The sequence below is a fragment of the Culex pipiens genome, chromosome 3 (genome assembly GCF_016801865.2).
Source record: "Culex pipiens pallens isolate TS chromosome 3, TS_CPP_V2, whole genome shotgun sequence".
NCBI lineage: Eukaryota > Metazoa > Arthropoda > Insecta > Diptera > Culicidae > Culex > Culex pipiens.
Genome location: NC_068939.1, coordinates 85,547,211 through 85,574,629, shown reverse-complemented (window position 1 = coordinate 85,574,629; position 27,419 = coordinate 85,547,211). Strand labels below are relative to the sequence as shown.

The window sequence follows — 27,419 nt, the reverse complement described above, 5'->3', positions numbered from 1 at the left end:
CCCTGCCGTGCGCATGTGTGCGTGTGCGAATGTTTTGCTTGTTTTCTTTCGCAGCTGATTCGACTTGTGTTAGTTTTGATGGGACTTTTGACGTCGCATTCGTCGTCGTCGTCGCGTAATGATTTTCCCCCGTGTGTCATGCTGCTGTATTAGATAAGTGGCTGGCCTGCTTTGACGGTGTCTAGTGTCCGCGCAGGCACATTTATTTTGGCAAAACTTTAGTGTTTTCAGCTGGATTTTCCTCGAGTGGCGTAAATAAATAAACATTCCGGAGTTGTGTTTTTTTGCGCGGATCGATAACGGGAACTTGATTAGAGGGAGTGCGTGCGTCGGAAGTTTTCCCCGTGAAGGTTCCTCGTCCAGCTTAATTGGATATTGAACTTAATTGCGAATTCATATTGGAGAAAAAATCGCAAATCATGCCATTCCACAAATATCTTTTCACGCCGAGACTCTTCAAAGAGTACGACGGAACAAAGGTAGGTTTGCCACATGGCCAGTTTTTGTCTTTTTTGCTCACCTTCCCCAAAAAATAATTTAAAAGCGTCAATTAATTTTCTCCTTTACTTTCGCAGGATGTTTACGAACCCGGAACGCTGGAGAAATATGGTGACCAACTATTGACCGCTGTTAGTATTAACAAAAAATAAGTTAATTCTAAATGTAATGCCAGAAATAGGCTCTAGTCCAAATTCTTGTTATGCAAATCAAGCCCTCAAGGTTCTTCTTTACACCAATTCGATAAAGATCTTTTTTATACGCCGCAATTTCGTCATCATCTAATATTAATTTCCTTCCTCTTCTTCTCCTTCGCCAGCTAAACCTGATGTGGAGCCTCGGTTACTACACCTCGCCGCTGCTGATAACCTTCCTGTACCGGCGGGGTTACTTTGTGGCCGACTCGGTCGGTACGCTGGCCAAGTTTGGCACCGGAATCGGTCTGCTGGTGGCGTTTTCCCTTTGCATGCGGGGCCTCGGCCGGTCCATGAACGTGGTATACGTGCGCTTTGCCGAGTGTCTGGAGAATGCTAAGCGTGGAAGCCAGGACCAGGATGGGGCCAAGAGTACCATCCGCCGGTACGACTTTGACTTCCGGGCCTGGCCGGTGGACTTTACCGTGACGAGCAGTGTGTGAGTAGCTTCTCTATTTTTTTTTTTCTTAAAAATATTTATTTGGCTTCTTGTTTACACATTTTTGGGCCAGGTTTAATCTTCGAATCTTTTTTTTCGTTTCCTGAAAGTTTCCTGCAGAATGCTGGACAGTGCTTGAATTTTTTGTTATTTGAAGTGGATTTTCTCGATCGTTGCTGTTGTCGATGCTGATGTGCGGTGTAGCTGTGTTTTCAATTCTCTCCAAAAAAGAAAGATCGGGAGTGATGTCGTTGGTGAACTGTTTTGCGGGCTCTGATGTCTTCACGGTGTTATCTTCATCTTCTTCGTCTGATATGGTGTTGTTGTTGTGTTTAGTAACGTTGCATTTTTGTCCCGCGTGTATTTTTTGCGAACAATAGCGACACGTTTTTATTTGGTCTTTATGAACAATGTACGCCGACAGACCCTCGATCTGGACGAATGAGGGTATCGGCTTTTTAATTTTCATTCGCGCGACTCTAACCCCGTTTGGGATACCGGGGAAGAAGTCGCGCCATACCTCGTTGTGGATTGAAATTATCTCCCCGTATTGTTGAAGGTGTTCTTCGATGATGTTATTTGGCATTCGAGGTGGCAGATCGTGGACTTTGACCTCGATGGCGCCATCCTCCACGTAGATGGGAATCAGGAACCGCTTCTTCGCATGCACGATGAAGTGCTTGGAATTGTGGTTCCTGGCGATAGCAAATGCTTGATTCGGCGTTGTTGTCTCGATGATGACCTGGTTCCTCGACACGTTCACCTGCAGGTTACGTACCGACGACAGGTCCAGCTTAATCTGCTGCTGCAGGAAGTTTTGGATTGTCCCCAATTCAGGTACCACTGGCATGACATTGAAGTCAAAAACCAGGGAATTCTGGCGAAATGTTTTCATTTCGATTGGCGTTAAGGCGTGCACTTGAAAACGAACGACCTTGGGCCGAAACCGTCTCACAAAAGAATGCGAACAAGACACGGGCGCAAAATGCGACCGCTCTGGCTGAGTGTAGAATAGTCGAGTAGCTTCTCTAAACTATGCTGAAAATCTGTTTTTTTTTTTTGCAGTTTCGTCGTGAAACTAATTACTTGTCATGTCATTCTTGAACGACGAAACGTTCTACTTTTCTCTACTAAATAACAAAATTGAAAAGTAATACTTTACGATACAAGGGCTAAAATAGTAGTTTATGCAACAAATTGCAAAAAGAGGATTTTTTCAGCACGAGTCGTACATTTATCCAACGAGGTTTACCGAGTTGGATAAATACGAAATGTGCTGAAAAAATCAAGTTTTGCAACGAGTTCCATACAACATTTTTTGCAATTCCGAAAAACACCCATTGAGTGAAATTTTATGTCAAATTTTCATGTATTTTGTCAATAAACCGTTTGAATCAAAAAAATGTTGAAAAGTGTTACTTTTCAAAACAAGTGCTGAAAAGTTCAACTTTTCAGCACCCATTTCAGTGCTGAAAAGTAGAACGAAACGGAATTGGGTACTAAAGCCCTATGCCAATTTTTATGTACAACGGTAAAAAACACGATTAAAAACCATTTCTGATCACTTTTTTTCATTTTAATGCAAAAAAAATATTGACAAGACAACATTTTTTCGATGGATCAACTATGGTCCTCTTGGAACGAGCTGTCAAGTAGGAGCTTTTCTGTCAAGAAGGACCGCGAGGTTAATTTTTCAAAATTGATTTAAAAATCCATTTTAAACTCTTTGTGGTCGTACAAAGAGTCATTGTACTCAGAAAAATAAGCTTTATCGCTGTAAACAATAATATCAGCAATCTAAGCTTCATTTTAGGACCGAATTGCAAAAAGATCCTTTTGCAATACCGTCGTAAAACTATTTACTTTTCCTGTCTTTCTTGAACGACGAAATAGCCTACTTCTCTGTACCAAAAATAACAGAATCGAATAACGTCATGATTCGAAATCCGGACACTTAGTAGCATATCATTTTTGTTATAGCTGGCAAAAAATCATGCAATAAGTTGGAAATGTAGAAATATCATCAGGATGTAGTATAAACAGTCAGTTTCAAGAAAATGCATGCAAAATATGTCTTTTCTAATCATTTTTCATCAGAATTTTAAAATTAAAATGACTTGTTGTGCTTCGAATCCCGGACACTGATAAAAGCTGATTCGAAATCCGGACACTTTTGCTTCGAATTCCGGACACTCGATTTTACTTATGAATCGCACAAATTTGGACTGAAATGTTAGTGAATGGCATTCTTTAGGTCTCAAATAAGCTGTTAACATCAAAACAATCGATAGTTTATATAAAAATTTGCTAGAATTTAAGGAAATCGAAACCATAAATTTCTGCTTTGCCTTCCCGGTGCTTCGAACGCCTGTGAAATATTTCAAGTGAAATGTTTCGCATTTTTGGTAAACTTATAATTTTATTGCATTTAATTGTTTTGGCATTTACTACAGCGTTCAAACAAACTTTAAATGAAAGTTGATGTTGGAATTCATCAAATAACACAGTTTTGACATTCATAATGCGAACTTATATCCAAATAATTGATAAAACAAGATGAAGTGTCCGGGTTTCGAAGCGTCCGGGAATTCGAATCATGACGTTAGCAACACTTTTCAAAATAAATGCTGAAAAGTAACACTTTTCAACATTTTTTTGATTTAAACGATTTATTGACGAAATACATGAAAATTTGACTTAAAATTTCACTCAATGGGTGTTTTTGGAATTGCAAAAAAATTGTACTCTTCGTATTTATCCAACTCGGTGAACCTCGTTGGATAAATGTACGACTCTTGCTGAAAAAATCCTCTTTTTGCAACTTGTTGCATAAACTACTATTAAAAAATCATAAACATTTGCTTTTATCCATGCATTTTGACGATTTTTTTCCATTCAAACTTCAAGGGGTTACACGGAGGGGTTCTCGTGGTCAGACAGAGCTTTGATTTAAGTAAATTTAAGAATTTAAGTAAGCACCGGTAAGACCTCCGATTTGAACCACCCTAATGTTCATTCTTACAGCATTCTAGCAGAAATGTTCCACCATTCTAGCAGGATTACGGCAGATCCAGCTCTGCTAGAATATTTTGTGGCTGGGTTGGAGCATGAATAGTTTTTTTTCTTTGAAAACTTAGGGGAAATATACTTATTTTAATCCTAATAAGCAGTCGTGTTTGAATGATGCTGGATAATCTGGAGTGTTCCTTGAAATTTACTAAAACCAAGTACACCAACGAGTAGAGCAACTTTTTGTGAACATTTTTGTTTATTTTCACTTTAACTAAAAGTTTTGCTATTTCTTTTACAAGCATTTAAAAAAAATATTTCCCAAATGCATTCTAATCAGTCGAGTGCATTGGGCCACGCCCATTTTCCTATTTTCAGCTTAGTTCTTTTTTTCTTCCAGCGCTCTTTTGGGTCTGCTTAGTGCTGCCAAAATTGATGAAATTTTAAGCGAACACTGACGAAAAGTAGCATTTATAGAGAAAATTTCCTGGCACCACTGGCTCACTCCAACAGACGCTGCTGGTGGTGTTGGTGGCCACCCTTTAGTCTTTATTTGCCTTCGCTTCTCGCTCGGTTTTCTTCAGCATTCGATTGGAATGGGTCGTCAAAAGTAGAACGTCAAAAGACTTGGCGCGTTTGTTTTTTTGATGGTGCTTGCTAATTATTTACATTTTTTGGGATTATTTTTCAAGTGAGTGACTAACTAATGGTCAAAAGAACATGTTGCCGTTAGTTGGAAGCAATTTAATATCTTAAGCGCTTTGAAAACGTTAGCGCAAGTGAAAAAATATTGTTAAGCAGTTAACCTCTCATCTTGCGTGTGAATGTGTGTGCCACCAAAATGACGAGAAATGGTCTCGCAAAATAGAAATTATGATCAAAAGTGCATTAAATTTGATCTTTTTGGCCAGTACATGGCATAAATTTGCGTGCTCACTTGAGGCGGTGCTGTTGCTGATAAGCTTATAGCCTAAATAGTATTCTTGGAGCTTTGACCAATTTATTTTGAATTACAAACGAAATAAGATGATTTAAACTTGATTTCTAGAGTTTTTAATGAATAGGTCCTATAATCATATGAAAGACAATAGCTTATAGGAACTTAAAAAAAACTCTAGATTTGTTCGTTATTCAATATATTTTGCTTTATCCTATTATTTTTTATCCTTATAATTAGGCATTTTAGAACATTTTTTTCATAGCCTTGTGATATTTTCATCGATTTGATGATTTGGTTTATTGGTGATAAATGTAATCTTTTTAAAAGTTTAAATACTTTGTTATTACATATTATATTTCTTATTTGAACTTTTAGCATTATTTGTATTGGTTATTGAATTGAAGTTATAGGAGAAATATACCTATTCTCGTCAATCACTTATCATCAGCATGTGGCAATTTGTTGCTCAATTAAAGCTCCAAAATAACTGTTTAGGCCATAAACTTACCAGCAACAGTTCCGTCTCGAGTAAGCACACAAATTTATGGCATTTACCGGCCAACAAGATCAAAGTTAATGCACTTTTGAAAAAAATGCTTCCAATTACCGGCAATATATTCTCCTGCACATGCTTTAGTTTTTCACGTGAAAAATAATCCCGAAACATGTAATTAACTAATAAGGGATATAAGAAAAAACAAACGACCTGAGTAACTTGACGTTTTACCTATTCTCGTCAAAGGCTGATGAAAATAGAGCGAGAAGCGAAGGCAAAAAAGAACAAAGGCCGCACTACGGGCTAGCAGGTGGCCAAAAATACAAAATGTGACATTTTTGAATATTTTTTTCGCAAATGTTAGTTGATAGTAAACATTTCAACTAAGATTAAATTTTAAATTTAAAATCTGTAGATGCTATAGTTTCCGAAAAAAAATATAATTTTCAAATGGTCATATTAAATTGAATTTACAATGGATTTCAAATATTGAACATTGATGAACATTCAAAATTGACATAATGTTCCCATTTTTTAATTTTTTTTATGGTAAAGAAAAATAAAATTATTTGTTACAAAAAAAAACAAATTATTAACTTCTTTAATCCAGTACTTAAAAGTGTCGCAACATCTGGAACAAAAAAAAAACGGCTCCTGATTCATCTACGTGTTGAAAATTATGCATTTATCACTAAAAATAACGAATTGCTTTTTGGCCACCTGCTTGTATGGAAACCGTCCATAGTAGGCCGACCACCAACACCACTAGCACACAGTGGTTCAAAAAGCTGTTTTGACGAACTTAATTGATTAGAGCATAAAGTATGCATTTTCGTGCTTTGACATGTTCTACAACTTTGTTCAGCGTTGTCATGGCCTACTTTTGGTGAAATTTGTTTTTCAAAATACTCATCACAGCAGGCTATGGAATTTCTAACTTTTGACAGTTAAGAGATAGAGGTTTGGTGTCTTCGGCAAAGTTGTAGGGCTGAAAATTTCCACAAACTTTGTCGAAGACGTCAAAGCTCTATCTTTGCGTTGAGTACCAGTTTTGGAACCTTTTTCACAAATCCCTGCCAAAAAACAGTTTTTTGACTAAAACTATGTTGAACTTTGATTTTAGACGGTTATAATGTTCAGAAGAGTTGTCAGTAATATCAAAACAAACAACTTTGTCGAAGATGCCAAATTGATAGGAGCTATATGTGATGAGTTATAGCAAGATTTCGTGATAATTTAGCTAGTTTTCGAGCTCGGTATACAAAGCCTCGGGCAAATTTGGGCAAAAACCCATACAATAGGCTTCAAGTATGACTATTCCACTACAAAATGTCGGGTGAATCATTCGTCCGAAGGTTTACGGTCATAGATTTCCGAGCATTTTAATTAATTTTATTTTTGATAACTATTTAAATGCATTTAGGACACTTTTAAGGCACATAAGCCATTTTTGCGATTTATTCGGACACACGAGGCGTGTAGGCCAGACTCTTGTGAAAATGTTGATGTATTGGAAGTCTATCTTTGGAACCTATTGGCTAATAAATAATGTTCAGTCCCGAACGTGATGAATTTTCACCCGGCTACGCGCAATCGACGCGCAGCGTGTAGCCGACGCATCGCTGCCAACTTGACAGCGCCGTAAGAGAGAGAACGAGAAAAAACGGCGCGCAAAGACGAGGACGAAAGGCGCGCTGTCAGATTTTTTACACTCGCTTCGTGGATCGCGCTCAGTACAGACGTTCCCCAACTACTTTTAACTAAATAAATAGTTTTAGCTTAGTTTAGTGAAAGCCAGTGCCTTTTTCTTCTCCGGAATCGTCCCAACCAACAGTGTTACAGTCCACTAAATTCCGCCGTCATAATTCCACCGCCGACTGAGTTGCGGCGGCAACATTGGTCCAATCGAACCGGATGGCCGAGTGATTGGACGGTTCCAGTGACTAGGAAGAAGAAGAAGAACTGGCCTCTGCCACGGAACGTTCCCGATCCGCGAGTGCAAAATGGTGCGAAGCAAACCGGCTTCAGAACCGTTTCACGAGTGACAGTTCCGCCGAGGCAAACCGGCCTCTATCCCGGAACGTTCCGGATCGCGTGTGAGGTTCGAAGCAAACCGGCTTCAGAACCAGTTCCGCGAGTGTCAAAGTTCGAGGCAAACCGGCCTGCGAACGTAAACTTCCGTAGCAAACCGGCTTCGGAACCGCGGCGCAAAAGGGTGAGGCAAACCGGCCAAAAACCCCTGCCAGACGCTACCGCGCCGGAGGAGGAGGCAAACTGGTCTCCAAATCCGGACAAGTCAAACGATTCCGGAGCCAACCGGCCCCGGATCTACCGCAAGAAGTGAACCCGCTGCCATCCGGAAGTGACTCTGGCGGCAACCCGTGACACGAGCAACCCGAGACTGTTGCTGTTCCACGACGTGAAAAGTGTTCCCAGTTTCAGACCGAAGAAACAGTGCCGCTGAACAGCAAGAGAAGTCGACCGATTCTACCGTGGCCAGGTTGGATCTGCCCTTCAGATCGACCCTACACCGTCGGGCGATGTCGCGCAAACTGTAAGCCGTAACGAACACCCCAGTGAAAAGTGTACTCGAAAATGGCCGAAGAATTGTTGGTGTACAAGTGCGAACGAGTACATGCCAGAGTCGAGCGAATCCAAACCAAGGTAAGACATGTGGAAGAGAATCCCCAGGAGGCGGACATGCCTCTGGTTCGACTGCTCTGGAAGAAGATTCAGGGAACATTCGACGAGTACGAGGAGCTGCACTTGGAGCTGATAGACGTGTGTGAACCAGCCGCAACCAGAGCGTACGAGAAGAAGCGAGAGGAGTTCCAGAAGCTCTTCTGGAAAACCTTCCTGGCGATCCAGTCCATCGAAGTCGCCCTGCTGTACCCACCGGTGCAGTACCAGCCCGTGCTCTACGTGCCAGTACAATTCTTGCAACCGCAGCTATCCGGCGTCCCGACCAAAACTACCGCAGCACCCGCAGACGGTCAGATTGGATGCACTGTGGCCACGTGCAGCCAAGTCGTGGAATCGTCCCCAAACGAACCAACCAAAGTTGTCAACAAGGTAGGTGGCCCTTCTATCCCACAACTGCCCGACGTCATCCCCTTGCATGACGTCCTCGATCAAGAGAATCCTCCGGCGGTCTCGGAGAAACATTCGCCGAAGGAAGACCCGCCGAAAACTGCTACCAGCTCGTGCGAACCCGCAGTGGCTGCTGAACCGGCACTGAGTTCGACCATGTTGGACAGCCAAGTGGCCGTAGCGAAGAGTGCCTCGACCGCTGCTCCAGCGACCCCGATGGACGAGAAAGGCTCGTCACGATACGCCCGTGCATCCACCGCACTCAAGAACCAGGCCGCAACAAGTCCGAGCACCGTCCAGTGTGCCGTCGTGAAACACATGGCAGATTTCCAGAAACCAGCGAGAGAAGAGTCTCGTCCCGAGATCTCTCACCGAGACGACCTGCGAAACTACAATCGCGGGCCAGCGAAAGAGCCAAGCTGCATCGGCTCCATGAAGCAGCAACGCCCACGAGATAAGAAAGGGCGTTACCAACCACCTCGAGCCCCGGACTCCAGGACGACATCAGCTGCTGCCAACAGATACCGCCCACCAGATCCAGACTCCAACATTTTGAGAATCATCATTCGGCATCTCCAGAAAGCGGAAGAACCTTCTGATATCCGACCACTTCCAGAGTTTTCTGAAGCCCTTCAGCCTTCATCCGGGGGGAGGATGTTCAGTCCCGAACGTGATGAATTTTCACCCGGCTACGCGCAATCGACGCGCAGCGTGTAGCCGACGCATCGCTGCCAACTTGACAGCGCCGAAAGAGAGAGAACGAGAAAAAACGGCGCGCAAAGACGAGGACGAAAGGCGCGCTGTCAGATTTTTTACACTCGCTTCGTGGATCGCGCTCAGTACAGACGTTCCCCAACTACTTTTAACTAAATAAATAGTTTTAGCTTAGTTTAGTGAAAGCCAGTGCCTTTTTCTTCTCCGGAATCGTCCCAACCAACAGTGTTACAGTCCACTAAATTCCGCCGTCATAATTCCACCGCCGACTGAGTTGCGGCGGCAATAAATAATATGAATGTTTGAAATAATTTATTGTCTTTGCAACACCAACGTTATGACGATGTCTAGATTCGCCGATTAGCTCTTTTGGAAGTGATTTTTTTTTCAAAGATATTCCCAAAAATACACTGTATAGCCTCAAAAATAGACTTCCAATACATCAAAATTTTCACAAGAGTCTGGCCTACACGCCTCGTGTGTCCAAATAAACCGCAAAATGGCTTATGTGCCTTAAAAGTGCCCTAAATATATTTAAATAGTCATCAAAAATAAAATAAATTAAAGTGCTCGGAAATCTATGACCGTAAACCTTCGGACGAATGATTCACCCGACATTTTGTAGTGGAATAGTCATTGAAGCCTATTGTATGGGTTTTTGCCCAAATTTGCCCGAGGCTTTGTATACCGAGCTCGAAAACTAGCTAAATTATCACGAAATCTTGCTATAACTCATCACATATAGCTCCTATCAATTTGGCATCTTCGACAAAGTTGTTTGTTTTGATATTACTGACAACTCTTCTGAACATTATAACCGTCTAAAATCAAAGTTCAACATAGTTTTAGTCAAAAAACTGTTTTTTTGGCAGGGATTTATGAAAAAGGTTCCAAAACTGGTATTCAACGCAAAGATAGAGCTTTGGCGTCTTGGACAAAGTTTGTGGAAATTTTCAGCCCTACAACTTTGCCGAAGACACCAAACCTCTATCTCTTAACTGTCAAAAGTTAGAAATTCCATAGCCTGCTGTGATGAGTATTTTGAAAAACAAATTTCACCAAAAGTAGGCCATGACAACGCTGAACAAAGTTGTAGAACATGTCAAAGCACGAAAATGCTTACTTTTTGCTCTAATCAATTAAGTTCGTCAAAACAGCCTTTTGAACCACTGTGCAGCAGCGCGTGTAAGAGTGAGCCAGTGATGCCAGGAGACTTACTCTGGAAACGCTACTTTTTGGTTGTTTAAGGGGATACGGGAAGGTGGGGAAAAATGTTCTGTTTGTTGCAGACGAGAAAAAGGACGAGAGCAAGCAAACTGTCGAGTTCAGAAATTTAATTAAGACGATCGGGAGTGTGTAATAGCAAAAATACAGTCTATTCACGCCAGGTTACACATGACGCCATTTTGGATTTTTCCGGCGCCAATATTTAGAGAATAATTAGTGCTATTTAGTGCTCTAAGGGCAGATTTAGTGCTCTTCAAATTTCCATACAAACTCCCATACAAAATATTGACACTCACGCCAGGTTACACATGCCGCCATTTTGGATTTTTTTGGGGTCAATATTTAGAGAATAATTAGTGCTATTTAGTGCTCCAAGGGCAGATTTAGTGCTCTTCAAATTTCCATACAAACTCCCATACAAAATATTGACACTCACGCCAGGTTACACATGCCGCCATTTTGGATTTTTTTTGGGGTCAAAATTTAGAGAAAAATTAGTGCTATTTAGTGCTCCAAGGGCAGATTTAGTGCTCTTCAAATTTCCATACAAACTCCCATACAAAATATTGACACTCACGCCAGGTTACACATGCCGCCATTTTGGATTTTTCCGGCGCCAATATTTAGAGAATAATTAGTGCTATTTAGTGCTTCAAGGCCAGATTTAGTGCTCTTCAAATTTCCATACAAACTCCCATACAAAATATTGACACTCACGCCTAGTTACACATGCAGCCATTTTGGATTTTTTTGGGCCATTTTAAATTTTTTTGGGTGAAAATTTAGAGAATAATAAGTGCTATTAAGTGCTCCAAGGGCAGATTAAGTGCTCTTCAAATTTCCATACAAACTGCCATACAAAATATTGACACTCACGCCAGGTTACACATGCCGCCATTTTGGATTTTTTGAGGTCAGAATTTAGAGAAAAAATAGTGCTATTTAGTGCTCCAAATGCAGATTTAGTGCTCTACAAATTTCCATACAAACTACCATACAAAATTTTGACTGGGTTACACATGGCATCATTTTGAATTTATTGGGATCAAAATTTAGAGAAAAAAGAGATCTAGTGCTCCAAAGCAGAATAAATGCATTTCAATTTTCCTTACAAACTTCATGATAAATTTCTAAATAAAGTTTTATTTGGAAACTTTTAATTAGTTTCAATAAACAAAAAAAAATAATATTAAATAGCTGGAGATGAGCTGCAGGCATGCAATTCCAAATATACTTTGGTTATGACCAAAATTAATATTTTTTAACCAGTATGCATTAGTGCACTGGCTGGTGATACGCAATAGACCTGAAATTGAAAATATACTTTGATAATAAACAATATTAATGATTTTTCAACCTGTATGAATTAGTGCTCTGGCTGGATATGAGCAATAGACAGAAAATTGAAAATATACTTTAATTATGACCGAAATTTATGATTTTTCAACTTTTATGAATTAGTGCTCTGGCTGGTGATGAGCAACAGACATGAATTTGAAAATATACTTTGATAATAACCAGTATTAATGATTTTTCAACCTGTATGAATAAGTGCTCTGGCTGGTTATGAGCAACAGACATGAATTTGAAAATATACTTTGATAATAACCAGTATTAATGATTTTTCAACCTCCCTATTTTGGGCCTAGTACCTATATTGAGCCTACCAAACTTAATTTTACGAAATTGTGCATTCCACCATCAATTTGCAGAAAACTGCCACTTGGGAATGATACCTGTATGAATAAGTGCTCTGGCTGGTTATGAGCAATAGACAGAAAATTGAAAATATTCTTTAATTATGACCTAAATTAATGATTTTTCAACTTGTATTAATTAGTGTTCTGGCTGGTGATGAGCAATAGACATGAATTTGAAAATATACTTTGATAATAACCAGTATTAATGATTTTTAAACTCGTATGAATTAGTGCTCTGGCTGGTGATGAGCAATAGACAGAAAATTGAAAATATACTTTAATTATGACCGAAATTAATGATTTTTCAACTTGTATTGATAAGTGCTCTGCCTGGTGACGAGCAATAGACCTCAAATTGAAAATATACTTTGATAATAAACAATATTAATGATTTTTCAACCTGTATGAATTAGTGCTCTGGCTGGATATGAGCAATAGACAGAAAATTGAAAATATACTTTAATTATGACCGAAATTTATGATTTTTCAACTTTTATGAATTAGTGCTCTGGCTGGTGATGAGCAATAGACTTGAATTTGAAAATATACTTTGATAATAACCAAAATTAATGATTTTTCAACCTGTATGAATAAGTGCTCTGGCTGGTTATGAGCAATAGACAGAAAATTGAAAATATACTTTAATTATGACCTAAATTAATGATTTTTCAACTTGTATTGATAAGTGCTCTGGCTGGTGATGAGCAATAGACCTGAAATTGAAAATATACTTTGATAATAAACAATATTAATGATTTTTCAACCTGTATGAATTAGTGCTCTCTGGATATGAGCAATAGACAGAAAATTGAAAATATACTTTAATTATGACCGAAATTTATGATTTTTCAACTTTTATGAATTAGTGCTCTGGCTGGTGATGAGCAATAGACATGAATTTGAAAATATACTTTGATAATAACCAGTATTAATGATTTTTCAACCTGTATGAATAAGTGCTCTGGCTGGTTATGAGCAATAGACAGAAAATTGAAAATATACTTTAATTATGACCGAAATTGATGATTTTTCAACTTTTATGAATTAGTGCTCTGGCTGGTTATGAGCAATAGACAGAAAATTGAAAATATTCTTTAATTATGACCTAAATTAATGATTTTTCAACTTGTATTAATTAGTGCTCTGGCTGGTTATGAGCAATAGACAGAAAATTGAAAAGATACTTTAATTATGACCGAAATTAATGATTTTTCAACTTGTATTGATAAGTGCTCTGCCTGGTGATGAGCAATAGACCTGAAATTGAAAATATACTTTGATAATAAACAATATTAATGATTTTTCAACCTGAATGAATTAGTGCACCAGCCAGAGCACTAATTAATACAAGTTGAAAAATCATTAATTTAGGTCATAATTAAAGAATATTTTCAATTTTCTGTCTATTGCTCATAACCAGCCAGAGCACTAATTCATAAAAGTTGAAAAATCATTAATTTCAGTCATAATTAAAGTATATTTTCAATTTTCTGTCTATTGCTCATAACCAGCCAGAGCACTAATTCATAAAAGTTGAAAAATCATTAATTTCAGTCATAATTAAAGTATATTTTCAATTTTCTGTCTATTGCTCATATCCAGCCAGAGCACTAATTCATAAAAGTTGAAAAATCATTAATTTCGTTCATAATTAAAGTATATTTTCAATTTTCTGTCTATTGCTCATATCCAGCCAGAGCACTAATTCATAAAAGTTGAAAAATCATTAATTTCGGTCATAATTAAAGTATATTTTCAATTTTCTGTCTATTGCTCATATCCAGCCAGAGCACTAATTCATAAAAGTTGAAAAATCATTAATTTCGGTCATAATTAAAGTATATTTTCAATTTTCTGTCTATTGCTCATATCCAGCCAGAGCACTAATTCATACAGGTTGAAAAATCATTAATATTGTTTAGTATCAAAGTATATTTTCAATTTCAGGTCTATTGCTCGTCACCAGGCAGAGCACTTATCAATACAAGTTGAAAAATCATTAATTTCGGTCATAATTAAAGTATATTTTCAATTTTCTGTCTATTGCTCATAACCAGCCAGAGCACTAATTAATACAAGTTGAAAAATCATTAATTTAGGTCATAATTAAAGAATATTTTCAATTTTCTGTCTATTGCTCATAACCAGCCAGAGCACTAATTCATAAAAGTTGAAAAATCATTAATTTCGGTCATAATTAAAGTATATTTTCAATTTTCTGTCTATTGCTCATAACCAGCCAGAGCACTTATTCATACAGGTTGAAAAATCATTAATTTTGGTTATTATCAAAGTATATTTTCAAATTCAAGTCTATTGCTCATCACCAGCCAGAGCACTAATTCATACGAGTTTAAAAATCATTAATACTGGTTCAACTTTTATGAATTAGTGCTCTGGCTGGTTATGAGCAATAGACAGAAAATTGAAAATATTCTTTAATTATGACCGAAATTAATGATTTTTCAACTTGTATTAATTAGTGCTCTGGCTGGTTATGAGCAATAGACAGAAAATTGAAAATATACTTTAATTATGACCTAAATTAATGATTTTTCAACTTTAATGAATGAGTGCTCTGGCTGGTGATGAGCAATAGACTTGAATTTGAAAATATACTTTGATAATAACCAATATTAACGATTTTTCAACTTGTATGAATAAGTGCTCTGGCTGGTTATGAGCAATAGACAGAAAATTGAAAAGATACTTTAATTATGACTTGAATTAACTACGCATACACCTTTTTTGCCATTTGACCAATATGATTTAAATTTTCGTGACGTTGCAACGCAAACTTAAACCTGTTGTAACTTTGGATCTTGACAACTAATTTAGTCGCTCTAGGTTGCATTTGAAAGCTCTTTCTAAGTACAAAGAGCATCCGAATTATCAAAATGATTGAATGTTTAGTTTTCTTTTGGCATTAACAACTGTCCCTTTTTCGTGACGTTGCAACGCAATAAAATGGTAAACTTACACTAGTTTACAAAAATACTTAACTTAAGATAAACTGCAGATCCATGACATTTCCGATAAGTACATCTAAAAACCTACAAAATGCTATAAAAAGGATAATTTTTGGATTTTATTTCGCTGAAAACTAGGAGTTTTCAGAAAAATGTTTTAAAACGATGATTTTATCACGAATTGATGCATAACTTACCCGCATAAAAATGTATGATGATTTGCACTGTTAAAACCATCCAATTACAATACATATTGTAATATTTATGGGAAGTTTATTGTTGACTTTTTCGAACTTTACTGGAATGGCGATGAAGCTACTATACAATTCATTAATACAGCAAATATTATGGATTTTGTATTGGAAATCTCATAATGCATTTTTTTCCAATTTTTTGTTACAGTAAGTTTCATTGTAATGTTATAGTTGCGTAATGTGAACTTTTTTTTTTAATAATTTGAATCAAGTAATAAAAGTATTTAAAAACGAGTTATATTTTAAATACAAAACTTCACAAACGATTTTGTGAAAATCTCAAATCAAACCAAATCAAATTATTTTTAAAACTTAAGCATTAAAACATTAAAATACTTGAATATATAACAACATAACAATAACCCCCAACAACCCCCCCACCACCCCCACAACCCCACCACCCACCCAACCCCACACCCCACAACCCACAACCCCACAACACCACACCCCACACCCACAACCCACACAACCCACAACCACCACAACACCCACAACCACACCCACAACCCCACCCAACACCACAACCACACCCCCAACAACCCAACCCCCAACACAACCCAACAACCAAAACACCCAACCACAAACAACCCCAACCCCACAACCAACCAACCACCCAAACACCAAACCACCCAAACCCAACCCAACACCCACAACACCCCAACAACCCCACCCACACCCAAACAACCCACAACCCAACCAACCCAACCCACCCCCAACCACAAAACACCACAACCCACACCCCACACCCACCAACACCACAACACCAACCACCACCCAAACAACACCACAAAACCCAAACCACCAAACCCCACAACCACCACAACCCCAACACCCAAACCCCACAACCCCAACCCCACAACACCCACAACCCCAAACACCACAACCCACAACCCAACACCCCACAACACCCACAACCCAACACCCCACAACACCACAACCCCACAACCCCAACAACCCCAACACCCCAACACACCCAAACCACCAACCCCACAACCCCACAACCCAACAACCCCACACCCCAAACACCACACCACCAACAACCCAACAAACCCAACAACCCAACAACCCACAAACCCCAACCCCAACAACCCAACAACCCAACAACCCCAACAACCCAACAACCAACAACCCAAAACCCAACACCCCAACAACCCCACAACCCAACAAACCCAACAACCCAACAACCCCAACAACCCAACAACCCCAACAACCCAACAACCCAACAACCCACAACCCACACACCCAACAACCCACAAACCAACAACCCAACAACCCAACAACCAAAAAATCCACAAAACACTCTACAAAAAATAAACAAACAGTCTATCCTGCTTACGTCAGTGTATGTTTACATTAGGAACGAGCAGGACAGAATCTATATTTACAATTCTGCTTTGGCTCATTTACATTGTTTTGCTTGAAATGGTGTCGCAGAACTCGAATTTAATGTTATTTAAAATCAAGAAAAAGAAAAAACGAAAAAAAAATCTTCTGATAATCGGAACTTTGGATAATCCAGACTTTGGATAATCGAGACATCGGATAATCGAGTCTGGATAGTACAGAGCGGATTTGCTAATTCGAATGGAACTGAATTCGAATGAGCAAATCCAAATTCGCTAATTGGAACAACCGACAGCTGTCAAAAGCTTGAAACCACGTGTTCGGAAATTGTCGAACAATGGTGTTGAAACGTCAACATCAGTTTGATAACTGGCATTGACGGTTGAGTGCTTTTTAATTAGAATTCGTTCGAATTAGCGAGCATTCCAATCAGCGGACAATTCAAATCAACAAATCCGTAAATTAACAAATATTTAACATTTAAACATTTAAACTTTTAAACATTTAAACATTTAAACATTTAAACATTTAAACATTTAAACATTTAAACATTTAAACATTTAAACATTTAAACATTTAAACATTTAAACATTTAAACATTTAAACATTTAAACATTTAAACATTTAAACATTTAAATATTTAAACATTTAAACATTTAAACATTTAAACATTTAAACATTTAAACATTTAAACATTTAAACATTTAAACATTTAAACATTTAAACATTTAAACATTTAAACATTTAAACATTTAAACATTTAAACATTTAAACATTTAAACATTTAAACATTTAAACATTTAAACATTTAAACATTTAAACATTTAAACATTTAAACATTTAAACATTTAAACATTTAAACATTTAAACATTTAAACATTTAAACATTTAAACATTTAAACATTTAAACATTTAAACATTTAAACATTTAAACATTTAAACATTTAAACATTTAAACATTTAAACATTTAAACATTTAAACATTTAAACATTTAAACATTTAAACATTTAAACATTTAAACATTTAAACATTTAAACATTTAAACATTTAAACATTTAAACATTTAAACATTTAAACATTTAAACATTTAAACATTTAAACATTTAAACATTTAAACATTTAAACATTTAAACATTTAAACATTTAAACAATTCAACATTTCAACATTTTTACTCAAAATTAAAAAAAAACACAAGGAACAAGGATCACAAAACGAACGCACCATGATTCTGAATCTATGTGCAGCCGACGCTCATGAAACGAACGCACCATGATTGAAGCGAGCTGTCATTTTTTTTCACTCGCGCGTGCTTGCAGCATGTTCTTTCGTTGTGTTCGATTCGTTTTTCCGCGTGTAATTGGGGATTTTCTACATCCGGCGACTTCAAAGACTTAAGGTAAGTATTTGGATGGTGGAGAAGTTGGATGCGGCCGTGTACGGTTGTTCAGGCCGCTCGCACCTCCGTGGCAGTTTCCATCGTTGTCGTCGGTTGAAGATAATTTGTGCGTGTGCGGATCGGTTTGGAACACGGGGATGCTTCGGCTGTCATCTGCATACAATGTCACTGAAGCCTTAAAAGTACCAAAGTTTTGGTGTCTAGTGTCAAAATTATGGGGAGTAACATGACGAAAAGGGCGCAAAATCGAAAGGACGAAAATATGTTTTTTCTTTATTTTTGTTTCGTTAGTTAAAATGAAATTAAATGTGTATCATTATCCGGGGCAAATCGAGACACATGGGGTGAATTGATAAGTGATTTTAGCAATGTTTTTGAACAATATTTGAATATTTTTTAATTTGTTTCAGTAGGAATAGACGCAAAACAACAACATTAGTTTCTAAATTTGAACTTTTATGTCTAAAAACAGCTGTTCTGGCTTTCTTGTCGAAAATTTACCAACACATTGAAACCACGGGGTACCATAGAAGTTGGTTTGTTTGACTCAAAAACATGCTTTTTTGTAAAGCCCCACAACGTCCCTAACAATGGGCTATGCCATGTTCGTGGACTCGCTCTTAAGGTTTCCCAACAACATGGTTGAGCTCAACCGCCTCAAATTGTAGATTTAAATTAACATTATGATGATCTGTAAGTTCATTGGCCAAATAAGAATTTGCGGAAGACATTTCAGAGGATTTGAAATAGACACCTGCTGGGAAGCTTTTCCTGAGACCTGATGCTAAACATATATTGTTGTTGGCGGCATTTATGGTTTATTTTAATGAAAAGAATCAATATGAGCAGCTACAGGATTATTTTCCAAAAAATTAAATAAGACTTATTATATTTTGATTTGTGACCCTCTGAAATGTTATTCCCGAAACAGCGCCACCAAATATTTGGTGGCGGCTTCAGCAAGCTACGTCAGTATCACGGGCCTGGTTTGGAAAAAGTTGCCAGCCGCGTTCGATGTATTTCCTGTATTTCCAATGCATCAAGTGATTTGTTGACATTTTTCGGCAGCCTTCTCAAAGGTCTTTTCCGGAAAAAGATCCGCCAGCAACTGGTACTGGTTTGACTTTTGCGGAGGGTGCCAAATATTAAACATTATGTTCACTGCTTGCAAAAAAAACAAGACCGTTCGCACGTCCGGGATTATTCGTAGATTCCTGCGTCGTCGTATCCTTCCCCGAAGCAGCATCAATTTTCCAGTTTGAGAAAAATACATAAACAAACTTTTAGTGTTTTTTTCTCTCTAACAGGGACTTCTTTCACCGGGTGGAGCTGTTCGGACGGTCCGCTCCTGCTGCGGCATTCCCGGCACCCATCATGGCCACTTTAAGGCTTGCAAAGTGTCGAACGGTTGGACAAACCTTCCGAGAGACAAATCTGGCTAAGAGATGTTCAAAATTTTTAGCAACTTAGGGTGAGTTTTAACGGTAATGGATTTTTTGCTTTGGAAATTTACTGTTATTCGGAATCCAACTACGCAGCAGGAGATATTTTCCGGGCGGCGCGCTGTTCGCCTAAACATACGAGTTGCATTGTTAATTTGATTTGGTTAACCGCGGTGGAATTTCTTGAAATAATTCGAACTGTCTAAAATCCACCAAAGCATCTACCGGTGGATACTTTTCTACCACAGTTTTTTGGGTGATCAATGCGATATATGCTTTGGTGGATTTTTGACAGTTCGAATTATTACAAGAAAATTCACCGCGGTTAACCAAAATCAAATTAACAATAAAACTACGGATTCAATTTATTTTCGTTTGTACACAGAACGCGACTCGCGAAAACCTCCAAAGATGAGGCACATAGGGGTAAAATTGTACATTTAACTTTTGGAAAATTAAAAAAACCGCTCTATTTCAACAGTATTTGTTGGGAGAAGGCTTTGTATATACTTTCCAACTAATTTGCATGCTAAGATTAATCTAATATTAACTAAATTGATTACTTTTAGCCTTTAAAAAAGTTGAATAAACCATTTCACCCCAATGTTCCCAATTTTTCGCGTCTCGCGATTCGAGCCTTTTGTGTTGCTACCATCTAGTTTTGTCCCGGGATATTTTGTGTGAACAATAATATATGTGTTTTTGCTTAGTTTTTTTAGGTGAATTATCTTTAATTGATTGATTTTCTCTCCTGATTTTCTGGCTGCTACAGAACCGGCACCGGCTGTGGGAATTCCAGATCGCTGTCGGCGTTCCGTTCCTGGTGTTTGTTAGGGATGTGCAGACGCACTGGACTCAAACTGCCGGCAGTGCAACGAGGGTTAGGCGATACCATAGCGCAACGACGTGCAACAAGTGAAATCTCTCGCTGAAGAAGCACTTCGAACCGGCCGTACTTCTGGAGACAAATAGCTATACGTAAGTTGTGTCGGATGGAGAAAGTGTAGATTGTTTTTAATTGAGTGTTTATAATTTCAGAATTGAGGACATCACCGAATTGACCCGATGTTTCCAGACGACAGGAACGACAAACACAAACTGCTGGGCAGTTAGGAATCTACGGATGGAGTGCAATGTCCCGAGGACCCGAGGAGGAACGTGTACCGATTACATCGATCGGTGTAATCGATGACGAGATTGAACCGGAATTACCAAAGAAAACGACGCGGAAAGAAAGTGCAAAATTAAGTGAAATTAAAGAGTAATTTAAAAAAAACTCACTAATTACTATCAAAAGAAGTGTATTTAGGATTCCTTTTACTGTGTGTAAATAGTTTTAGCAGCATCATTTAGTGAGGAATAAAAAATAAACAGTATAAAAATCAATAAAAACTACTGTAGTTATTATTTATTTCATTGTACGAATATAGTTTAAACAGTACTATTTAGTATGGAAAAAACTATGAAGAACTGTAAATTGACTGTGCAATCCATTGTAATGCTTGCTGTATTTATTATAAATGTATGATGTTTCATATTGTCAGGGCGAGTTTTTGGATGAAAAATGCAACATTAGATTAACAGTAAAATGCGTCGTATTTGGAAAAAAAATGTATGGAAAAATTTCGAAATTTTTATGGTACCGGTGCATAACAACCCCCCTTTTTTATGGTAAAATCCCAAAATACGACGCAAATTATCTTAAAAAACGATGCTGTCTACTGTTAAAACACTGTCAAAATGACAATATATTTTATCGTTTTGTAACGTTAAAATTTACTGTAAGTTCATCAGAAATCTTTATGCGGGTAACCAACCTGTACATAATGATATTCAAAAGATCAATTAATGAAAACCATGATTTTTGAAGCTTCAAGTAGTCTAGAATCGAGTAAAAATATCCAAATAGGTCATATACGCTTTTCAAAATTTCATCCTAAGGTGTACAATGCCGGAGAATGCTCATCACCAGCCAGAGCAATAATTCATACAAGTTGAAAAATCATAATTAAAGTATATTTTCAATTTTCTGTCTATTGCTCATCACGAGCCAGAGCACTAATTCATACAAGTTGAAAAATCATGAATTTCGGTCATAATTAAAGTATATTTTCAATTTTCTGTCTATTGCTCATCACCAGTCAGAGCACTAATTCATACAAGTTGAAAAATCATTAATTTAGGTCATAATTAAAGAATATTTTCAATTTTCATGTCTATTGCTCATAACCAGCCAGAGCACTTATTCATACAGGTTGAAAAATCATTAATACTGGTTATTATCAAAGTATATTTTCAAATTCATGTCTATTGCTCATCACCAGCCAGAGCACTAATTCATAAAAGTTGAAAAATCATTAATTTCGGTCATAATTAAAGTATATTTTCAATTTTCTGTCTATTGCTCATAACCAGCCAGAGCACTTATTCATACAGGTTGAAAAATCATTAATTTTTTTTATTATCAAAGTATATTTTCAAATTCAAGTCTATTGCTCATCACCAGCCAGAGCACTTATTCATAAAAGTTGAAAAATCATTAATTTAGGTCATAATTAAAGTATATTTTCAATTTTCTGTCTATTGCTCATATCCAGCCAGAGCACTAATTCATACAGGTTGAAAAATCATTAATATTGTTTATTATCAAATTATATTTTCAATTTCAGGTCTATTGCGTATCACCAGCCAGTGCACTAATGCATACTAGTTAAAAAAATATTAATTTTGGTCATAATCAAAGTATATTTGGAATTGCATGCCTGCAGCTCATCACCAGCTATTTAATATTATTGTTTTTTTTTATGTTTATTGAAACTAATTAAAAGTTTCCAAATAAAACTTTATTTAGAAATTTATCATGAAGTTTGTAAGGAAAATTGAAAAGCACTTATTCTGCTTTGGAGCACTAGATCTCTTTTTTCTCTAAATTTTGATCCCAATAAATTCAAAATGATGCCATGTGTAACCCAGTCAAAATTTTGTATGGTAGTTTGTATGGAAATTTGTAGAGCACTAAATCTGCATTTGGAGCACTAAATAGCACTATTTTTTCTCTAAATTCTGACCTCAAAAAATCCAAAATGGCGGCATGTGTAACCTGGCGTGAGTGTCAATATTTTGTATGGGAGTTTGTATGGAAATTTGAAGAGCACTTAATCTGCCCTTGGAGCACTTAATAGCACTTATTTTTCTCTAAATTTTTACCCAAAAAAATTTAAAATGGCCCAAAAAAATCCAAAATGGCTGCATGTGTAACTAGGCGTGAGTGTCAATATTTTGTTTGGGAGTTTGTATGGAAATTTGAATAGCACTAAATCTGGCCTTGAAGCACTAAATAGCACTAATTATTCTCTAAATATTGGCGCCGGAAAAATCCAAAATGGCGGCATGTGTAACCTGGCGTGAGTGTCAATATTTTGTATGGGAGTTTGTATGGAAATTTGAAGAGCACTAAATCTTCCCTTGGAGCACTAAATAGCACTAATTTTTCTCTAAATTTTGACCCCAAAAAAAATCCAAAATGGCGGCATGTGTAACCTGGCGTGAGTGTCAATATTTTGTATGGGAGTTTGTATGGAAATTTGAAGAGCACTAAATCTTCCCTTGGAGCACTAAATAGCACTAATTTTTCTCTAAATTTTGACCCCAAAAAAAATCCAAAATGGCGGCATGTGTAACCTGGCGTGAGTGTCAATATTTTGTATGGGAGTTTGTATGGAAATTTGAAGAGCACTAAATCTGCCCTTGGAGCACTAAATAGCACTAATTATTCTCTAAATATTGACCCCAAAAAAATCCAAAATGGCGGCATGTGTAACCTGGCGTGAGTGTCAATATTTTGTATGGGAGTTTGTATGGAAATTTGAAGAGCACTAAATCTGCCCTTAGAGCACTAAATAGCACTAATTATTCTCTAAATATTGGCGCCGGAAAAATCCAAAATGGCGTCATGTGTAACCTGGCGTGAATAGACTCAAAAATACGTTTCCCCCGACTTGCGTTTATGAAAGTTTTACGAAAAACGCCGTATTTTAGAAAGTTCTCTACTTGACAGTCGGTAAATTAGCCGTAAGCAAACTATCTGTAAAGTGGAAAAATTGATTTAAGTCGCATTGAAGTTTTTTTCAATGGCCGACGTCCATTTTCACCTTAATCCTAAATGTTTGATTCAAATAACATGAACTGGCAGCCACAAAAGTGCGCTGTAAAAAACGAATAATAATAATAATAATAGAAATTGCGTGGGTAACAGGAATTCTCATCAGCCAAGAATATACTTTGAAAATATTTTTGTAAAATGCTTGTAAAACAAAATAAATTGAAATTACTTTGGTTAAAAGCCAAATTAAACGAACATGTGCTCTACTGGTTGGTTTCTTAGTTTTAGTAATTTTCAAGGAACACGACCATCATTCAGACACCACCGCTTAAGGAGGTATTAGACTACGGCAAAACAAACAAACAAACTCGGACTTTTTCGTGTTTGACAGTTGGCCAAACTCGCAAACATGGCAAAATGTATGCAGACTGACGTTTCTGCAGACAAATGGAGACAAACAAACAAAGGGCGAGTTTATTTGTTTGTTTGCCATAGTCTAATACCTCCTTTAGAGTGATCGGAATGGGTATATTTCCTCTATGATTAAATTTTGCTAGACAAGACTGTTGATTGTTGTTTTGGCTCGGAATTAAATAGAATGTAAAATAGATGAAATACAAGTGAATTAGAGAAAACTGTTACGTTTTATAAATAGATTACTGTTTATTTAAAATTTGTCAAAATACCTTCCAAGCTACGCTGCTATTGAGCGACCTTGTTTCGTTAGTCTCTAGTCGTTTTAACCTGTTTGCTATTCTCCCATTTCAGCCAACGAGCGCAAGCTCCCCGAAACAAACCGCTCTGGATCTCGTCGCTGCCGTGCCAGATTCTGGCCTACCTGGCCATCCACACGTTCGGCATTCGCATGATCTACCCCGGCTCGGTGCAGCTGCTGCAGAGCTACATCGGTAAGTTCCAATTCTCACATTGTTTGAAAAGTTGGCTCATTTTCATTATTGTTTTTAAAATTCCAGAACCAATGCTGCTGCAAGGCCGCACCAAGGTCATAACGCAGGACAAGGGCCGCCGCAACAAGGTGAAAACGGCCGACGGGAACGGCATCGACACCATGTTTGTGGACAATCGGGAGAAGAGTGCGAACGGACGCACGCTGGTCATTTGCTCGGAGGGGAACGCCGGGTTCTACGAGATTGGGATCATGTCGACACCGATGGAGTTGCAGTATTCGGTGCTGGGGTGGAACCATCCCGGGTTCGCCGGGAGTAGCGTAAGATTGGCGATTGGATGGTGCGAATGACCGAGTGTTGAATTTTGCTTTTTTTTTTTTTCGTTTTAGGGTCGTCCCTATCCGGACCAGGACCAGAATGCCATCGACGCGGTGCTTCAGTTTGCCATAACCGATCTCGGTTTTACGCCGGAGAACATTATCCTGTACGGGTGGAGTATTGGTGGGTACTCGACGCTGTACGCGGCCTCGCAGTATCCGGACGTGAAGGGAGTCGTGCTGGACGCAACGTTTGACGACGTGCTGCAGCTGGCGCTGCCGCGAATGCCGGAGAGTATTTCGAACATTGTTAAAATTGCCATCCGGGACTACGTCAACCTGAACAACACGGAACTGATCTCGCAATACAACGGGCCGGTGATGCTGATCCGGCGGCTCGAGGATGAAATTATTTGCTCAGAGTGAGTGCGATTGAATTTTTTGAAGTTGAAGATTTTTAAATGATTATATTTGTTTCAGCGACGGAAACCTTGGTACAAACCGGGGCAATTTCCTGTTGATCAACATGCTCAAGTGTCGATTCCCGAACATCTTCAAACCAGAGCAGGAGAATCTTGCCAAAGATGTTCTCAGCAAACCACTCGAATTCCTCAGAAATGGTGAGATCTAAATGGTTCTCATTCTCCACCGTAACTAATCTCGATTTCCTTCCCCTAGATTCTGAAGACCTCTGCCTCTCGCTGCTAATGTCCTACCTGAGTGACAACGGCAACAACGGAACCTCGCGGAGTTATCCGATCGAGATCGGCGACGAGTACTCGAGCGAGCAGCGAGATTCAATGGCAAAGTTCTTGGTAAGTCAACCTGTTCCACGACTCTCCCTAAAAAAATTTCTCAAAATTCGTCAATTTCCTCACCAGATCAAGAAGCACCTGCAAGACTTCAAGTCCACCCACTGCACGCCGTTGCCGCGGGAATTTTTCCAGCAGCCGTGGGAGATTCCCAGCGATACGGACTTTGTCTTTACCTAAAAAGCCGCTTCTGTCACTGCTGATGAAAGAATCGGGTAAGATCAGATCACTGTTTTAATCAACAACCGCTGCAGAACAGGTTCCAAGCAAATTCGTCCCACGTTCCAGAAGCTATTCTCACTTTTAATATTACCATTCATTAGCCATTAGTATCGACTCTCTGTGTGCTGTGCGCTCTACCCGGCTTTAAAGGTAGAGACGGAGCAAACAACAGCAGCAGCAGCAACGGTGTGCGTGTGTTTTTTAGGTTGAGTTTTTCTTTTTTTTTGTTTTCTTCAATATTGTTGAAAAAAATTGTTTCTGACGAAAGCGTCTTTGGCGAAGGGAATTAAACGTTGATTTAGTTTTATAAAAGTTTTGAATCGAGAGTTAAGGAAAAGCCTAAAAGCAACAGTGCAAATTTAAAAAAAAAGAACCGAAAAGCTTTCTCCCCTTATATTATAGTGATGTGTGCGAGCTGCAGCAAACATTCTCAAAACAAATAATAATATTTATTGGTAGATTGTAAGAGAGACAAAGAGAGCGGTTCAAATTTGGAGTGCTTTGCAAGAGCTAGAAGAAAAAAATAATATTTTATCACCCTCCCTTTAAGTCCAGTGATCACACATAGCGCGTGGGTGTAGAGATTTCAAACATATACAACCAGAAACACAATGCAGTAGGGAGTGCTGGCGAAGGCTAACTGTAGAATTACACTCGAAGGGTAGTGAGAGCATCTTTGTGTGGAAATGGTCCCGTTTTACATGACTTATGCAAGTAAAAAAAAGTGTGGTGAGAGATTGATTAAAAATGCGGAAGAAAACTGATACTACTACTATACATACATTCACTACTATTTAGCAAAGATAATGTTGGCGTGCTTAGTCGCAGAAAATATGAGAAATCCTTTGTTCAAAAAATCTACAATTTTTCATAAACAACCAAAAACAGTAGCTTATGCAAAAGATGCAAAAATTAGATTTTACAGCACTGCCGCTCTAATCGTGTCCGTCCCATATGTAAAAACAGCAAGCCGAGAAAAACGCGTGTCTAAGTTGTCCCGCCCATAAGGCTACGTGTTAGAATTTCACGAAAAAGACGATTTTCTCCGGCTTTCTAGAACAAAGTACTATATTTTATTGGTTTTTCTGATAGTTTACATGATTTTGAGGCAAACTGCATCATGACCTCAAAATTGACGAAATTACATATGGGACGGACTAGCTTCGAGCGGCAGAGCACGAGTCGTACATTTATCCAACGAGGTTTACCGAGTGCTGAAAAAAATATGTTTTGCAACGAGTTGCTTACAATTTTTTTGCAATTCCGAAAAACACCTTTTGAATGAAATTTTATGTCAACCTATGTGATCTATGTGATAAGAAAATTCACCAAATTCACAGATTA

The 27,419-nt window shown here is 38.0% G+C and overlaps 1 protein-coding gene and 1 long non-coding RNA gene across 3 annotated transcripts; both read left to right on the top strand.

The window, feature by feature from the left end:
* Positions 1-131: 131 nt before the first annotated feature.
* On the top strand, positions 132-26,882 carry LOC120418669 (phosphatidylserine lipase ABHD16A). Its single transcript, XM_039581119.2, has 9 exons — positions 132-479; positions 576-629; positions 818-1,131; positions 24,585-24,724; positions 24,791-25,044; positions 25,114-25,463; positions 25,522-25,661; positions 25,720-25,856; positions 25,923-26,882. Exons 1-9 carry the CDS (start codon positions 420-422, stop codon positions 26,031-26,033), a joined length of 1,560 nt encoding a protein of 519 aa, XP_039437053.1. The 5' UTR covers positions 132-419; the 3' UTR covers positions 26,034-26,882.
* LOC120418670 (uncharacterized) lies at positions 18,083-22,046 on the top strand. 2 transcript variants are annotated; one of them, XR_005605610.2, is made up of 4 exons: positions 18,083-18,272; positions 19,580-19,743; positions 20,487-20,692; positions 20,753-22,046. It is a non-coding gene; the product is annotated as an uncharacterized LOC120418670 (long non-coding RNA). The 2 variants fall into 2 exon arrangements; XR_005605609.2 differs by lacking the exon at positions 18,083-18,272 and having other exon boundaries at positions 18,389-19,743; positions 20,753-22,045.
* Positions 26,883-27,419: the final 537 nt, after the last annotated feature.

Coding starts and splice junctions, on each gene's coding strand:
- LOC120418669 (XM_039581119.2), top strand. CDS start 420: ATGCCATTCCACAAATATCTTTTCACGCCGAGACTCTTCAAAGAGTAC. Junction 24,725..24,790: donor GCTGCTGCAGAGCTACATCG/GTAAGTTCCAAT, acceptor TTAAAATTCCAG/AACCAATGCTGCTGCAAGGC. Junction 25,857..25,922: donor ATTCAATGGCAAAGTTCTTG/GTAAGTCAACCT, acceptor TTTCCTCACCAG/ATCAAGAAGCACCTGCAAGA.